Genomic DNA, 18,292 nt, shown 5'->3' on the forward strand with positions numbered 1-18,292 from the left:
GCCAGGACTCTGGTAAGCTTACCCCTGGAGCATAGCCTGCGCACAGCTGAGGCAGTGCTTGGTGGGAGGCCACAGGATGGAAGCAAGGGCCGGTGCCTTTGGGAGGTGCTGACAAGGTTGGTGGGATTCGAGGCAGAGTCCATTGAGTCTGAGTGTGGTTCCAAGGAGCGGGCCAGACTATTCCCCAGGACAAAGGTTTCACCTGAAAAACAGTGAAACCAGAGTTAGAGCTTAGAAGGACTGCCAGAGTGCTGGCTCCCAGGTACCTGTTTGAGTGGAGCAAGCAGCAACAAAAGAGAAAGCCCTGGGCAGGGACTCAAGAGGCCTGTGTACCAGTCATGGTTGTGGCTGTCATGAGGTGACCTTAGTCAAGCTCAGTGCCACTCTCTGGACTTTGGTCTCTTTAGAAATTCTTTCTCTTAGACTAGATGGTCTTTGAGGCTTTTTCTGGTCTAGATGCCCTATGCTTTTTCTCGATAAGGAACGTCTTAAACAAATGGAGCTATTCTAGGATGGAAGACACTGCCTTAGACACAACATGCTGGAGCTGGGATACATTGCTTAGATGAAGGTACTTTAAAAGGTGACCCTCTGTTCAACCAGCAGGACATGTCAGAAATGCTTCTTGATGCTTGGTTAAAGGCTTGTTTGTAAAGAATCTGCTCCTATGTTCCATTTGTCATTTTGTATTTGCCCTATTCTACAGAAACACTTCAAGGAAGCTGGTGTTGATGAGCGGTGAGCTTGGGCATGGAGATGAGAATCAGGGGTATAATCTGGCTTTGCCACTCAGCAGAGTGCTTCTTGGAGAATGTTAGTCTCCTTGTCTACAACATGGGAAGCCCCTTTCTTCCAAGGAGTTTGTGAATATCACAAAAGAATGGCTATGAAAGTCTTTCCTTGTAAAGGGAATCTTACCCTTATGTTTCTATACCCAGTCCATGGCCCAACACCAGGCGGCAGCACCCAATCACTGTACAAAGAACCTGAAGCAGATTCCTCATGACTGGGTTCTACCCAAACCAAATCAGTTCCTCAGCCCAGGCCACAACTTTCTCTGCTTGTGGAGGGTGTCTTGAGTACTGGAGCATAACACTGTCCTTTATCATTTTTCAAAGACATCAAGTGTTTAGGTAATGCTTGGGATTCATTCGGAGCCTCTGATGAACACTAAATTTGAGCACATTGTTTGGCACACAGTAAGGCTTCAATGTTAAGATGGTTTAGGATTTTAGGACTGCTTTCTAATACTTACCTAAAATTGCTTGGCAACTATGAGCTCAAAGTAAAATCTAGGATTAGACAGCTATTTACCTTTCTATCAAGGAGGCTAATTGTTGAAACCCTTTCCTAGAAGTGGTTCTGAAAAGATAAGTCTTTGAGGGTCCATAATACCTAAGCCATATCCCACCTTCTTTCTGCAGATGAGGGTTCTGATTCCTATTTTCCAGGAAAAATGACTAGCAGGGTCCCATTTTGAGACATGAATGGGAATCCAATCCAGGATATAGGAGACCTGGGTTCTTCTATACCTGGGCTCCTGCCTTTCACTAGGTATGTGATTCTAGACAACTTGTCTTCTCTAAGCACCAGTTTCTTCATGTGTAAAATGGGGAAAAATCATCCCCTATCATGCTGAGAACATCAAATGAGAAAATGGAATGGGAGGAACTTTATGAATGTGAAAAATTGTTATTTTGTATTTCATTCGGAGTTGAAGTGGCAAATCTAAGCTGTCTGTGATAGTTCAAGAAAAATATTTCATCCAGTTTCAGCATTTATCAGCAGGGTAACCTCACCCTTCTAGTTCTCATTTTATTCAGCTAAGACTGGGGATAGTATTGTCTGCCTCACATGAGCTAACAGATGTGAAGAATAATTATGATGACAAAGCCAGGGGCTTACCCGGTGCTGATGCAAACCATTGAGTGTCTCTTCCTTTCAGCAATGCTAAGAACACTGAGACGCAGATTCTGAGTTGAAAGGTCTGAAAATCTGGACTGATGGCAAGTCATGAAATCTTATCCTAATGAGATGTACTGAAAGCATCACGCTCCAAAGCTCTGGGAGGTCCTAGTCCTGACAAGGCTGATCAGACAAGGCTCTCTTTGGTAAGACAGTGCCAGAATAGAAGATTGCAAATACTTTTTTTTTTTTTGGAGACAGTCTCACTCTATCACCCAGGCTGGAATGCAGTGGCACGACTCACTGCACTCCACTGCAACCTCCACCTCCTGGGTTCAAGCGATTCTTATGCCTCAGCCTCCCAAGTAGTTGGGACCACAGGTGCGTGCCATCACGCTCCAGTGATTTTTTTTTTTTTTTTTTGTATTTTTAGCAGAGATGGGATTTTGCCATGTTGGCCAGGCTAGTCTTGAACTCCTGGCCTCAAGTGATCTGCCCACCTCGGTCTCCCAAAGTGTTGGGATCACAGGTGTGAGCAACCACACCCGGCCTGAAGACTGCAATACTTTCAAACTGTGTTCTACAGAGCCCCGTGGGCCCTCCACAGGCAGGCCAAGTAAGTAGGGCTATGGGCCTCATCCCAGCTTCTATCAAAACTACTCTGGTTTTAATTTTTATGAACTGGAGTGTATACAAATTTTATATACAATTTTACCTTGGCCAAAAAACCTTTTTTTTTTTTTTTTTTTTTTTTTTTTTTTTCCAAAAAGGAGTTCTACTGGTAAAACAAAACAAACTTTGAAACCACTGGCCCAGGTGTCAAAGACTGGGGCTGGAAGACTTGATTAGTCAATGATCACTGCCTTTTTATAGGATTCCTTTGCCCATCTATAAAATGGAGATGAAAAATGCTTAAACTTCCTAGGGTCAGTGTAAAATGTACTATTGATATGCTGCAGATATGGGAGCAACTGGGATCAAACAAACATTTGTTGAGCACCCTTTGTGTGTGTGACAGCCACTATACTAGTTATGGTACATGCAGAGGTAAACAAATATCAAGGACCTAGCCCTTATGCATATATTTTCAGTGAGAAGCAGCTCTTCTCAGAGTATCGCATTGCAAAGCTGACCTTAAAAATTAGAGTTCCCAGTGGAGGATGATCAGAGTGGTGGTGGGGAACCTCAAGATCATGGCAAAGGGGAAAGGCAATGGGAAGGCATCGTCTAGAGAAAAGTCAAGGGGGAGAAACACCCTAAGGGGAGTCATGGGAGAAGAAGAAGAATGGAGGTAGATTTGCTCTTTTGGAATACAGAGAGTAGAATGGGGGCAGGAGTTGTAAGAAGGCAGGTGTCAGCTTAAAAAGGAGGGCATTTTGGCTGGGCACGGTGGCTCACACCTGTAATCCCAGCACTTTGGGAGGCCGAGGCGGGTGGATCACCTGATGTCGGGAGTTTGAGATCAGCCTGACCAACATGGAGAAACTCCGTCTCTACTAAAAATACAAAATTAGCCGGGTGTGGTGGTGCATGCCTGTAATCCCAGCTACTCGGGAGGCTGAGGTAGGAGAATTGCTTGAACCCAGGAGGTGGAGGTTGCGGTGAGCTGAGATCGTGCCATTGCACTCCAGCCTGGGCAATGAGTGAAAGTCCGTCTCAAAAAAAACAAAAAACAAAAAACAAAACAAAACAACAAAAAAAAAGGAGGGCATTTTAGCAATAAGAACTGCCCAACAATAAAATCAATTGCCAAAGATAGAATCTGTCATCAGGAATATTTAAGCAGAGTTCAGATGACCACCCTCATGTGTTGGGCTAGATACTAGATCATCTCTAGAGTACTTTCCACTTCCAAGATGCAAAGATTCCATGTTCATAACCGAGCTTTCCCCTTTATGGGTGTGAACTGAGTGACCAAGGAACTAGAGATGTTGATCTAAGAAAATTCTTACACCAACGCAGGACCCAAAGACATAGCACAGTCCTTGTGCATGCTTACATCACTCTCTGTGTTAAAAAAAAAAAAAAATCCCTCTCTGAACCACTTCCCACATCGTTTACTACTCTTTGATTCAACAAATACTATTAATTACTTACCATGTGTCAGGATGATGGATACTGAGAATGGTGAAAAAGATATTATCTCTATCCTCATGGAACATTTACTATAGTGAGGCAAATGACAAAATACAGGTAGCTAAAAATATTAGCAACTATTATAATTATAACAAAGGAAGAAACAGGATATTAAGATGGACAGTATCAGGTGCATCTCTTTTGGATGAGGAGAGCCTTGGAGGTCTTCCTGACACCTTGAAGTTTAAGCTGTGGTCCCAAGAAGGTCCACCTGAAAAGCAGATGTGTGCCAGACAGTGTGCTTCAGTGAATTATGAGCATTTGCGTCATCTTAAAACTCTGACAATTCTAGTTGGAAACCTATGTGGGGATCAGGGTGCATCTTGATATTTCAGTTTTTATTTGGCTTTAACCACTGTGAATCTTGGGATTTTGGCAGGAGAACCACTTTATAACTAACTCAGAAGACCGGGATGACAACTGGAAAGAAAGGCACGAGGAACCAATGTCATGGGCAGTGAACCACTTCCTCTAACAGAGAGGAACCTGAGAATCCCAAAACAGCAGACTCAGAGGTTAATACTTAGTAGATTTCAATTACAGCTAAACTTAATAGTCACTGGGACCAGTGAAATCAATACAATCTCTTGCTTAATACTGTCCTAACAATCTCCTGCCTCATAGTGAGCCACCGCACCCGGCCAGGCCTCTTTTACTTAGTCTTCAGTAGCCACTTACTTGATCTAGCCACATGTATAGTTCTGCTCTGACATCACCTCCCCCAGGAATCCTCCCTTGACCTCTTCTTTCACCACACTCCTGGCTCATCATGCCTTGCTGGGCCAGAGTACCTCTGTGCTCTGCTTTCACCACATACATGTTCGTATTGTCCCTAATACTGAAGGTAGGGACAATATCTTTGTCACCATTCTCAGTATTTTTTAGGGTGCCAGAAGGGGCTTTTTTTTTTTTGAGATGGAGTTTCGCTCTGTCACCCAGGCTGGAGTGCAATGGCGCGATCTCAGCTCACTGCAACCTCCGCCTCCCAGGTTCAAGCGATTCTCCTGCCTCAGCCTCCCGAGTAGCTGGGATTACAGGCATGCACCACCATGCCCAGCTAATTTTTGTATTATTAGTAGAGACAGGGTTTCACGATGTTAGCCAGGCTGGTCTCGAACTTCCGACCTCAGGTGATCCACCCGCCTTGGCCTCCCAAAGTGCTGGGATTACAGGCGTGAGCCACTGTGCCTGGCTGGGCCTGTTTTACTTAGTCTTCACCAGCCTCTTACTTGATCCAGCCACATGTATAGTTCTGAAGAAGAGACTCTGCTCTGACATTGCCTCCCCCAGGAATCCTCCCTTGACTTCTTTTACCGTACTCCTTGCTCATCATGCTTTGCTGGACCAGAGTACCTCTGTGCTCTGCTTTCACCACATACATGTTCACATATCTCTCCCTGTCTCAGCAATTTGAGTGCAGGGATGGAGTCTGTCTCACCTCTGTCTCCCTAGAGTCTAGTATAGAATCGGGCACAGAGTTAAGTATTTGTAAATATTTGATGACCTAAAGTAAAACAACTGGCCTGGATTATTCAAAATGCCAATGTCATGTCGTGAAAGATAGAAAAAAAAAGGTAGATAACTGTTCTAGATAAAGGAAACTAAAGAGACAGGAGAATTAAATGCAGTGGATGATCCTTTATTGAATCCTGGATTAGGAAAAAACAGCTATAAAGGACATTAGTGTGACAACTGGGGGAATTCTAATATGAACTATAGAATAGCTAGTAGTATATAAATTAATTAATTAATTAATTATTATTTTTGAGACAGGGTCTCACTCTGTTGCCCAGGCTGGAGTGCAATGGCACAATCTTGGCTCATTGCAACCTCTGCCTCCTGGGTTCAAGCAATTCTGCCTCAGCCTCCCGAGTAGCTGGAATTATAGGCGTGTACCACCATGCCCAGCTAATTTTTGTATTTTTGGTAGAGATAGAGTTTCACTATGTTGGCCCAGCTGATCTTGAACTCCTGACCTCAAGTGATCTGCCCACCTTGGCATCACACAGTGCTGGGATTATAGGCATGAGCCACCACACCTGGCCTAGTAGTATTTTATTAATGTTAAATTTCATTAGGTTTTTTTTTTTTTTTTTTTGAGACAGAGTCTCGCTCTGTCGCCCAGGCTGGAGTGTAGTGGCGCAATCACTGCTCACTGCAAGCTCCGCCTCCCGAGTTCATGCCATTCTCCTGCCTCAGCCTCCTGAGTAGCTGGGACTACAGGTGCCCGCCACCACGCCCGGCTAATTTTTTTTTTTTGTATTTTTAGTAGAGACGGGGTTTCACCGTGTTAGCCAGGATAGTCTTGATCTCCTGACCTCACGATCCGCCCGCCTCAGCCTCTCAAAGTGCTGGGATTACAGGTGTGAGCCACCGAGCCTGGCCTCATTAGTTTTTATTTATGTTAAATTTCTTAATCATAATAATACTATTATGTTCCTTATTCTTAGGAGATAAACACAAAAGTATTTAAGGATAAAATCTCTCATCTGCAGTTAACTCTCAAATGGTTCAGTAAATCAATGAAAAACATATATTTTAAATATATAGGTATTCAACAAGTACGTATATTTATATGTGTATATATAGTTAGGAGAAACAGACGAAGTAAATACTGCAAAAAGTTAAGTGGTAAAGATAGGCAAAGAGTTCATGGTTGCTTATTGTTCTATTTTTGTAACTTTTCTGTAGGTTTGAAATTTTTAAAATAAAACATTGGAGAAAAAAGTAATAGTCTCAACTTAGGTAGGAAAGCTTAATGGGATATGAAATCTCCCTGAGCTTTGGGTGACTACCTGCTATATCGGAAGTGCATGGTCAGTTGGGCCAGGACTGTAAGTGGTAGGGTAGTATGGAGACAAGGATATAGGAAAGGGAGAGGGCGAGTAAGCACCCAGATAACAGAGGTGGTACCTATGGATGTCTAGTAGAAGCATGTAGCCAGGCAGAAGGGCAGGAGTCATAAATACCAGATCCAAAGGGCAAAGCAAAAGCTCTTGTACAGATCAAGATCTTTGGCAGAGGTTTGGGTAAGTAATCAGAAAAACACAGGAAATGATAATATCAGAGGTGGGGCAAAGGGTCAGTAAGGCAGGCAAGCAGGCAGGAAGGTAGGCAGGCAAGCAGGCAGGCAGGCAGGCAGGCGGAAAGGATACACTAAGAAGCACAGAGGAATTAGAAGTTTAGGCAAGGCTCTGGCTTGTCTGGGCATAGTTAAAGGCTAATTTCAGGGAAGCAAATAGAAACTAGAGTGAGAGCAGACAAGTTGCTGAGCACCCACGAGGAGAAACAGCTTAAGAGCAGAGGAGGACACAAAAAGTGGGCTCAATCTGTCTGAAAATGGGGAAGGGAGAAGTAGCAGCTAATGGCAGAATGTGATACCTTGGTCTTTGTTTCTCTTAGTTTGTGAGGCAAGAAGAGTCTGGCTAAAGTTTGCTTCCTCTTATCTAGTGGCTGAATCAGAGAGATGTAAATTGGGGCAGAATTCCCGGTCCCAAACCACTTTTGGGACTGCAGGCCCATGAGGTACATCCTTACCAGTCTCTGAATGCTGCTACCAGTATATTTCTCTCACTTCTTAATGATGGCATTCCATTTAAGAATTTGGAGTTCCTATTTCTTTGAGAAATCTCTTTTTAAACTAGCGGCTACACTCATGGATATGCTAACCCCCATTCATGCATCCATTCTTTCAGAATCCCAGGTAGGCCTAACTTTCACATCTGAAATGTAGATCAGAGTTCCCGAATGCCTAACTGGAGGTATTTAACAACTTGCCTTTGTCTGTACCAGCTCTACCATGCCCAGTCCAGACTCCCAGTGCAACATTCTAACTGCAAGTCAGACTGCCTTTTTCTATTCTCAGAGACTGGTACTGAAAGAAAGCAATCTAGCATGGGTTAGGTGAGAAGGAGTTCCCTCCATAGAAAAGGATCAGCCAGGGGATCACAGAAATGGCTGCAGGGATCAGATGGTCTGGCCCCCACAGAGTATTTAAAATTCAGGTATTTTTGACCTGCTTGCAAGTCACATAAGCAATACGGATTTGGGTACAGAAGTATCTATGAGGGAAATGGGGAAGGAGAATGGGGGGAACAGTCACTTCCCTGGGCACATTCTCTAGAAGCAGTGCTTTTATCAGAGGTGATTCTGTTAAGACTATGATGAAAAGACACCAGGGAAGGCAGTGTGGGAACAAGGCTTGTTTGTGTAGAGGAAGGTTGGAAAAGACACCTTTCAGACTTGTGCCCTCCCATCAACAGACAGCACAGCACCCACACTGGCAGCACCCCTTCCTATTTCTCTGCTCAGGACACAATCTGCAGGGCTTTTTTAAGGGCCTTTCCTCCCGCTCAGTAATGACCTACCTTGCTATGTTTAAGGCTGAGCTTTTCTTCCCTCCCTTGTATGTCCTGGGTTCCAGATGAGAGACGCAGAGTTCCATTGAATCTTTAATCTCTCTCGGAAGTACTTAGTCACTGATTTGGCCACGTGGCATCTGCTTTCCCATTGTGGGTCTGGTATGTTAACTAAGAAAGTTATTTTCCAGCCGAGTTAGAAATAGCAGGAACTTGAATTGACTTGCTAGACTGGCAGTGCTGGAAGTTAGGGCCATGTGCCAAAGGAAAGAATAGATGGCCAATCACCAGGGAGCAAATTTCTCAATCTGTAGCCTGAGACTAAACCTTCCTGCTGGCAAGGGAGATCTGTGTTAGGCCTTTGCTGCCAGGTTCACACTGGGAGACGTTCTGTGACTTCTTGGTGGCTCCACATGCAGTCTGAAACTCAGAAGGGGAATTGCGAACCACCTTTTATCTAGGGATAAGGATCTAGAGGAAATAGGGGTGATCCTAGAGACAGAAAACAAAACCCTGAAGAAAAAGTAAAGATGAGAGGAGGCTGAAAAGTCTCAGATATGGCAAAGGTAAGGGACAGAAAAGCAGACCTCTGGATAGTAGATGCCAGGCCAGTAGTTCTGAAGGCTGGCCCTGGGCCCCTGCAGGTGCTGCTGCTAGCCCTGTCCCCCACTCTCAGCCCAGGCCCCATCCCAGCTCCTACCTGGTAGGTACCTGTCGTGGCTGTGGCTGTACTCTGTGGCAGTGAGTGACAAGTGAGTCTGTGTAAAGGGCTGGTTGCCAAACAGATTGTCACTACGAAGGTTGTGGCAGAGTTTCTCCAGGAAGCGGAGGACGTAGGTGATGCTGTTGACTGCTGGGAGGTTGAGGGTATGCTGTTCCCGGTCAAACACAGCTGTGGAGTGAGTAAACAGGGCCAAGCATGTCAACCTGGCAGTGGAGTACAGCGCTGGGCAGGAGGAGTCCAGCCCACTGCTTGTCTCAGGCTTACCTGGTTACACAAAGGGGAATCAGTGCCCCAGGTTTCCTCCCTCCCTCCCTTTAACTCCCTCCCCCGAGGGCTTTGATTTTTGCCTCCAATTGTAAAGGGCTTGCAAATATGGGAGTGGCCAGGCCAGGTCTGTTGCACCCTGGGCTCTGGAATGATTTTATTCAACTTGTGAAAACAACTGTGAACATAATTCTCTCTGCTCTATCACTTGGCTGGACCTCCCCAGGAAATCTACTCATTTAGGGTGCTATTTTCACAAGAACTGCCCAAGAACAGAGAAGCTCAGCAGAAGAGTAGAATATAGCCATAGCCAGCAATGGTATGGGTACACAATTTCTGATCTACATAAGGGCACTAGAAGTTTGGCAACATTTGGAACTGTTTCATGCCTGGTGTTAGTTTACTTCCTATCATCTTTTTCTATAAAAATGTATCAGTATAATCCTTAAAAAGCAAAGACCTGTGTATTTGTCTCTGAGGGCAGCAAGGACATGGAGATTTGGGGAGATAGGTCATTCTCAAGAACCAGTTTTGAGGCAGAAGAAGAACCCCAGAGGGGGTATAGGAGAGCAGCTAAAGAGAGGCAGTAAAGAAGGCCAGGTTCCTACAGACCACTACACAGAAACAAAGAAGAGACCAGGGAGTAGCCTGGGCCTCAGAAGGGACATAAGGCTTAATTTCCCAGGCACTTCCCAGTCTTTTTTTTTTTTTTTTGAGACAGAGTCTTGCTCTGTCACCCAGGCTGGGGTGCAGTGGCACGATCTCAGCTCACTGCAACCTCCGCCTCCCAGGTTCAGGCGATTCTCTTGCCTCAGCCTCCCGATCTGGGACTACAGGCGTGCACCACCATGCCTGGCTAATGTTTTGTATTTTTTTTTTTTAGTAGAGACGGGGTTTTGCCATGTTGGCCAGGCTGGTCTTCAACTCCTGACCTCAGGTGATCTGCCCACCTCAGCCTCCCAAAGTGCTGGGATTACAGGTGTGAGCCACTGCGCCTGGCCAGTTCCCAGTCTTCTATAATAATTCCCTGCCTGTCTGCTCCATCCTACTCACAGCCAAGTACTCCCTAGTCTAGGTTCCTACACCACTCTGTATACATTTCCCTATTACAGCACTTCTGACAGTTAGCTATGTATATTCTTTCTTTTTCACTGGTATGGAGCCTAAGCTGTCATCTTCTATTCTCCCCTTCTCCTGGCCAGTGTCTGGCAATCACCTGACACATAGTAAGGGTTCAATAAATGTTTGCTACAATAATACAGTCTGGTTATTTATGGAGTCTTCCATGCCAGCGGGGTTTCCTGAAGCTGGTCATTACAACCTTCTAGGGAGGAGGGGCAGGGGATTATGGAATAGCATCAGTTAAGACTGAAAGGCTCTAGTTCAAGTCTTCATAGGTTTAGTGGCTAAATAGGATTTTGGATTTAGGAAAACTGAAACAGAATCAGGACACAGGAGAAAAAGTGAGTATTCTGTGAGAGCAAAAAACACTGTGCCACTGAATCAAACTCTCATAGCAGTAAATAAAAAGGAAATGACTTTTCCCAACCACCCTGGGATTTAATTCTCTTCTACTGGGCCTGGTTTAGGACCAGGAAGCTAAGGAATCAAAGGAATGACAGAGGAGTTCAGTGGTTCCTGAGACCAGGTGGGAGGCTGCAACAGTCTGGAGAAACCCTCCTGCTGCCACAACATAGCCCCCTCTGGATTCTTTCTCCTATACTTTCTGTACAGACAGGTCAATCAGGTAGATGGGGGGAATCAGTTTAGAGGCTTAGTGAAGCAGAATCTGTGGGTATTCTCCTTGGCAGAGGTATACATAAGGCTCAGAGGGGCTCTTGGGGGGATGGAGAAGAGGAATGGAATACCTTCACATTTTTCCAGAGCCTGCAGGTATGAAGTGGGAACCAGGATGCCTTACAAGAAATCAACCAGTTGAGAAGGCGGATCCTTCTGGCTGGGAGGCAGTATGAGCCAAAGTGTGCTTACCTGAGATAACCTCACCACCATGGCCTTGCTTGAGGAAGCTGAAGACGGTTTTCTGGTGATAAGCACAGTCGATACAGGCCTGGACAGCCTGCTGCAACACCACAGAGGCACGGGCTGGTCCAAAATGGTCAGGGAGTTGCTGGACCTTCTTCTTATCTAAGTGGGGGCCTGTGCTGCCATTCTTGTTCAAGTAGATACAAACTATGGGAGACAAAGAATCAAAGAAGCTTCAAGAATCTCTGGGATAGAGAAGTCAGAGAACGGTATCCTATTCCATCTTTTATACCTTGGCCTCTGGTTCCTAACAGAATTTCTAGCAGCTGAGCTGTTGAAATGCTGTGGGAGGTAGAGGGTGGAGGGTCAAGAAAAGGCTGTGCCCAGCTACTGCCAACCCAAACTGCATGATCAAAGTCTGTGGGAAGGAAGACTGGAAGAGTGGCCCAGACCAAAGGCCAAGACACAGAGTTTGCACTTTGTCTTCTGTGCACTGAAAAGAAAATCTAGACAATTCCCCACTTGTACGTACTTCCATTTTTTTGTACTTGGTTGCCTCACATATTCTTTGTACCTCTTACCATATATGTGTAAGGAGCTGTGGGGCAATGGCAATATTAGCAAGGGCGTGTGTGTGTGTGTGTGTGTGTGTGTGTGAGTGCGTGTATGTATGTATGTCATTGGATTTAGAATAGTTGCACCACTGATCATTTGCCTTGCTTTCTGTTTTGGGCCTTAGAGTCCCTTTGTTACCTTCTACATCAACACTCATGCCCAAAGAATATAGTTAAAAAAAAAAAAAAAAAAAAAAAAAATTGGATTAAAGAAAAAAGTTGGGCCGGGCGTGGTGGCTCATGCCTGTAATCTTACCAGCACTTTGGGAGGCTGAGGCGGGCAGATCACGAGGTCAGGAGTTCGAGACCAGCCTGGCTAAGATGGTGAAACCCTGTCTCTACTAAAAAAAAAAAAAAAAAATAGCTGGGCATGGTGGCGGGCGCATGTAATCCCAGCTACTCGGGAGGCTGAGGCAGGAGAATTGCTTGAACCCGGAAGGCAGAGCTTGCAGTGAGCCGAGATCACGCCACTGCACGCCAGCCTGGGGGACAGAGTGAGAATCGGTCTCCAAAAAAAAAGTTGGGTGCAGTGGCTCATGTCTGTAATCACAGCACTTTGTGAGGCTGAGGTGGGAGGATCACTTAAAGCCAGGAGTTTGAGACCAGCCTGGGCAACACAGTGAGACCACATCTTTACAAAAAATTTGCTAGGTGTGGTGGCATGTGCCTGTGGTCCCAGCTACTTGGGAGGCTGAGGTGGGAGAACTGCTTGAGCCCAGGAGTTCAAGGCTGCAGTGAGCTGTAATCGCGCCACTGCACTCCAGCCTGGATGACAGAGACCCTGTCTCTAAAAAAAAAAAAAAAAAAGTGAAAAGAGCCTGAGGGTCCCAAGACAGCTAAGCACTCTCCTAGCTACTGGCCTCCACCTGGCACTGCAGTGGGGAAGGGGTGCAGTGGGCACAGGAGACTGAGGCAGTCCTAACAGAGTTGTCTCTGAAGTTGTTCTCTCCTCAGGACCCACAGCAACCTGGTCAGCAATGACATTTTCTCCTCCATCTGCTTTCCAGCTTCCCATTTGAGTAGTGCATACTCTTCTTTCTTGTGTGGTTGTGGCTCACTAGCTGAAGGGGTAGAAGGGCAAAAGTCTCTTTGCTATTAAAGGTAGAAAAGATAAGAGCAGTAGCTGTGTGGCCCGTGGATGGACTGTTGTTCTCTTTGGGTCTCAGGTTCACCACCTGAAAAATGAAGTGACTGAGCCAGATGCTGTCTGAGGATTCTCCACCTTCATAATTCTAATTCTAAGGAGAACCAACATGGACAGAAGAAATGGAAAACAGAAAGTAGGGAGGTGATATGTGGAAAGTGACAGGAGAAACATAAAAACAAAAAGAAGAAAAGGGTAAACAAGATGAACTGAACAAATACATTTAAGTCTGTTCTCTCCAAAAACTCACTAAAATGAGCCAGATAATACGAGGGGAGATGACAATAAAATTAGGAAGGTGGAAAGCAGACTGGAAAGGTAGCGACTGACTCAACAGACCCAACAAAGCTGTATACCCTAAAGCAGGAGTGGAGAGTGATGAGAACCATGCTCTCATAATTTGCAAAAGGCCTAATAATTGGCAGAGTTGGTGCCTCTGGAGGTGAGTGTGAGGAGGATCTAAGAAAAGAAGGATTAACTGCAGTCTTTTAAGAAACAGGATTTTCACATCTAGTAATGTGACTTACTGAAATAACTAAAAATGCAGGAATCCAGAGAGATAAAAGAGTAATAAACAAAAACAAGTGTCTACGAAAAGACACCTATAAGAATGTTCGTAATAGTTTATTCATAATAACCCCAAACTAGAACCAACCCAAATATCCACCAAAAAGAGAAGACATACAAATTGTGGTACAGTCATATGCCATATAATGACATTTTGGTCAATGGCAGACTGCATATATGAATGACAGTGTTCCCATAGGAGCTGAAAAATTTCTATCACCTAGTGACCTTGTAGCCAATGTAAAGTCATAGCACAATGCATTACTCATATGTTTGTGAGGAAGCTGGTGTAAACAAACCTACTGCACCGCCAGGCATATAAAAGAATATAGCATATAGGATTATGTAGAGTACATAATACTTGATAACATAATAAATGACTATGTTACTGATTTGTGTATTTAGTATACTTCTTATCATTATTGTAGAGTGTACTCCTACTTATTAAAAAAGTTAAGTGTAAAACAGCCTCAGGCAGGTCCTTCAGGAGGTATTCCAGGAGAAAGCATTGTTATCACAGGATGACAGCTCCATGCATGTTATTGTCCCTGAAGACCTTCCAGTGGGACAAGATATGGAGATAGGAAACAGTGACACTGATGATCCTGATCTTGTGTAGGCCTAGGCTAATGTGTGTGTATGTCTTGGGTTTTAACAAAAAAGTTTAAAAAGTAAAAAAATAAAATAAATCTAAAAGTTTAAATAAAAAAGCTTACAGAATAAAGATAAAAATAAAATATTTTTGTACAGCTATAAAGTATGTTTGTATTTTAAGCTAAGTGTTATTAAAAGAGTTAAAAAGTTTTTAATGTCTTCTTTTGAGAAGTGTCTGTTCATGTCCTCTGCCCACTTTTTGATGGGGTTGTTTGTTTTTTTCTTGAAAATTTGTTTGAGTTCGTTATAGATTCTGGATATTAGCCCTTTGTCAGATGAGTAGGTTGCAAAAATTTTCTCCCATTCTGTAGGTTGCCTGTTCATTCTGATGATAGTTTCTTTTGCTGTGCAGAAGCTCTTTAGTTTAATGAGATCCCATTTGTCGATTTTGGCTTTTGTTGCCATTGCTTTTGGTGTTTTAGACATGAAGTCCTTGCCCACGCCTATGTCCTGAATGGTATTGCCTAGGTTTTCTTGTAGGATTTTAATGGTTTTAGGTCTAACATATAAGTCTTTAATCCATCTTGAATTAATTTTTGTATAAGGTGCAAGGAAGGGATCCAGTTGCAGCTTTCTACATATGGCTAGCCAGTTTTCCCAGCACCATTTATTAAATAGGGAATCCTTTCCCCATTTCTTATTTTTGTCAGGTTTGTCAAAGATCAGATAGTTGTAGCTATGCGGCATCATTTCTGAGGGCTCTGTTCTGTTCCATTGATCTATGTCTCTGTTGTGGTACCAGTACCATGCTGTTTTAGTTACTGTAGCCTTGTAGTATAGTTTAAAGTCAGGTAGCGTGATGCCTCCAGCTTTGTTCTTTTGGCTTAGGGAGACATTTATGCAGCCAGAAAACACATGAAGAAATGCTCATCATCACTGGCCATCAGAGAAATGCAAATCAAAACCACAGTGAGATACCATCTCACACCAGTTAGAATGGCCATCATTAAAAAATCAGGAAACAACAGGTGCTGGAGAGGATGTGGAGAAATAGGAACACTTTTACACTGTTGGTGGGATTGTAAACTAGTTCAACCATTGTGGAAGTCAGTGTGGCGATTCCTCAGGGATCTCGAACTAGAAATACCATTTGACCCAGCCATCCCATTACTGGGTATATACCCAAAGGACTATAAATCATGCTGCTATAAAGACACATGCACACGTATGTTTATTGCGGCACTATTCACAATAGCAAAGAGTTGGAACCAACCCAAATGTCCAACAACGATAGACTGGATTAAGAAAATGTGGCACATATACACCATGGAATACTATGCAGCCATAAAAAATGATGAGTTCGTGTCCTTTGTAGGGACATGGATGAAACTGGAAAACATCATTCTCAGTAAACTATCGCAAGGACAAAAAACCAAACACCGCATGTTCTCACTCATAGGTGGGAATTGAACAATGAGAACTCATGGACACAGGAAGGGGAACATCACACTCCGGGGACTGTTGTGGGGTGGGGGGAGGGGGGAGGGACAGCATTAGGAGATACACCTAATGCTAAATGACGAGTTAATGGGTGCAGGAAATCAACATGGCACATGGATACATATGTAACAAACCTGCACATTGTGCACATGTACCCTAAAACCCTAAAGTATAATAAAAAAAAAAAAAAAAAAAAAAAAAAAGTTTTTAATGTAAAAAAGTTACAGTACGCTAAGGTTAATTTATTATTGAAGAAAATTAAAAAAAAATTTAGTGTAGCCAAAGTGTACAGTGTTTATAAAGTCTACAGTAGTGTACAGTAATATCCTAGGCCTTCACATTCCCTCACCACTCATTCACCACTCACTCAGAGCAACTTCTAGTATTGCAAGCCCCATTCATGGTAAGTACCCTGTATAGGTGTACCATTTAAAAAATCTTTTAAACCATAATTTTACTGTATCCTTTTTATCTTTATACATGTTTAGATACACAAATACTTACCATTGTGCTGCAACTGCCTATAGCACAGTAACATGCTATACAGGTTTGTAGCCTAGGAGCAATGGGCTATACCATCTAGGTTTGAGTAAGTATGCTATGACAGGCGTCCCCAACCCCCAGGCTGAAGACCATATACGGGGGTCTACAGCCTGTTAGGAAAGGGGCTGCACAGCAGGAGTTGAGCAGCAGGTGAGTGAGCATTACTACTTGAGCTCTGCCTCCTGTCAGATCTGCAGTGGCATTAAATCCTCACAGGCGCATGAACCCTATTATAAACTGCGCATGTGAGGGATCTTGGTTGTGTGCTCCTTATGAGAATCTAATTAATGGCTGATGATCTGAGGTGGAACAGTTTCATCCTGAAACCATCCCCCCTGCCACTGGTCCATGGAAAACCTGTCTTCCATAAAACTAGTCCCTGGTGCCAAAAAGGTTGAAGATTGATGTACTATGATGTTCACAAAATGAGGATATTGGCTAATGATGCATTTCTCTGATCATATCCCCGTGATTAAGCAATAAGTGAGGGTATATTCATTTAATGGAGTATCACTTGGCAGTAAAAAAGAAGGAACTACTGATAGGCACAAGAACATGGGTGCTTTTTAAAACACTGAGTGAAATAAACCAGATACAAAAGAGTACATATAGTATGATTCATTTATAGTAAGTTCAAGAACAGGGAAATCTAATCTATGGTGATAAAAATCAGCATAAAGGTGGAAGTGGAGACCAACTGTAAGGAGGCATGAGGGAACTTTGGGGGTGGCAGAAATGTCTTCCATCTTCCTTGGAGTTGTAGTTACATGGGTGCTTAAACTCATTAAATTGTAGGCTTTTTTTTTTTTTCTTGAGACAGAGTCTCTCTCTGTCGCGCAGGCTGGAGTGCAGTGGTGCGATCTTCGCTCACTGCAACCTCTGCCTCCCAGATTTAAGTGATTCTCCTGCCTCAGCCTCCCGAGTAGCTGGGATTACAGGCACGTGCCATCATGCGAGGCTAATTTTTGTACTTTTAGTAGAGATGGGGTTTCACCATGTTGGTCAGGCTGGTCTCGAACTCCTGACCTCGTGATCTGCCCGCCTCAGCCTCCCAAAGTGCTGGGATTACAGGTGTGAGCCACTGTGCCTGGCCAAATTGTATGCTTAAGATCTGTACATGTCACTAAATGTAGAAACTTTACCTCAGTTAAAATACACAAAAAGGAAATAATATAACTAGTCTGGTGATGACTTAAAAAAAATCTACATGGATTAAATGATGAAATATAAAAGGCAGAACTATAAAGCCTTTAGACTATGCGGAAACAACACTGTACCAGTTTCTGGGTCTAAGGATTAAGAAACTGACAACTTCTACTTCCTGTTTCTTGGGACATTTGCTTTGAGACCCCAACTACCATGTGTGAGGAAGCAAAGCCACCCTGTAGGGAGGTCCATTTAAACCAACAGCCAGAACGAGCTGGTCGGCCATGTGGTGAAAGTGGATCCTTCTGTTCTAGTCAAGCCACCCCAGCTGACACTGCATGCAACAGAGACAAGCTGTCTCCACCCAGGCCTGCCCACGTTGTTGTATTAAACCATGAAATTTTGTGGTGGTTGTTACATGGCAATTGGGACAGATTCTGATACCAGAAATAGGGTGCTGCAGTAACAAAAGCCTGACACACATGGCATTGGCTCTGGACCTGGGGAGCAGAAAGAAGCATAAAAGACCACAGAGTGTCAGTGAAAACTGAAGAAGCCTCAAGGAGAGTTTTAATGGAAGCCTAAAGGTTTTTTTTTTTTGCGATGGAGTCTCGCTCTGTCGCCCAGGCTGGAGTGCAGTGGCGTGATCTTGGCTCACTGCAAGCTCCGCCTCCTGGGTTCACGCCTTTCTCCTGCCTCAGCCTCCCGAGTAGCGGGGACTACAGGCACCCACCACCACGCCTGGCTAAGTTTTTGTATTTTTAGTAGAGACAGGGTTTCACCGTGTTAGCCAGGATGGTCTCGATCTCCTGAC

At 44.1% G+C, this 18,292-nt stretch overlaps 1 protein-coding gene and 1 long non-coding RNA gene across 20 annotated transcripts in view; one reads left to right on the top strand and one right to left on the bottom strand.

The window, feature by feature from the left end:
• LOC105740626 overlaps positions 1–6,588 on the top strand; it is a 29,094-nt gene extending 22,506 nt beyond the window's left edge. The window contains exons 3-4 of the long non-coding RNA XR_001116697.2: positions 707–738; positions 5,811–6,588. This is a non-coding gene — a long non-coding RNA (uncharacterized LOC105740626). The remainder of the gene's footprint in view (positions 1–706; positions 739–5,810) is intronic.
• SCMH1 (Scm polycomb group protein homolog 1) overlaps positions 1–18,292 on the bottom strand; it is a 207,393-nt gene that overhangs the window by 10,119 nt on the left and 178,982 nt on the right. For 17 of the 19 annotated variants that reach the window (XM_030823588.1, XM_030823582.1, XM_030823586.1 and 14 more), the window contains 3 exons: positions 11,377–11,577; positions 9,100–9,291; positions 23–202 (listed from right to left, as the gene is read on the bottom strand). In XM_030823588.1, coding sequence (XP_030679448.1) covers positions 23–202; positions 9,100–9,291; positions 11,377–11,577 — 573 coding nt within the window. The remainder of the gene's footprint in view (positions 1–22; positions 203–9,099; positions 9,292–11,376; positions 11,578–18,292) is intronic. The other 2 variants (XR_004032568.1, XM_030823592.1) reach the window with 2 other exon arrangements.

The sequence above is a fragment of the Nomascus leucogenys genome, chromosome 12 (genome assembly GCF_006542625.1).
Source record: "Nomascus leucogenys isolate Asia chromosome 12, Asia_NLE_v1, whole genome shotgun sequence".
In the NCBI taxonomy this organism is placed as follows: Eukaryota; Metazoa; Chordata; class Mammalia; order Primates; family Hylobatidae; genus Nomascus; species Nomascus leucogenys.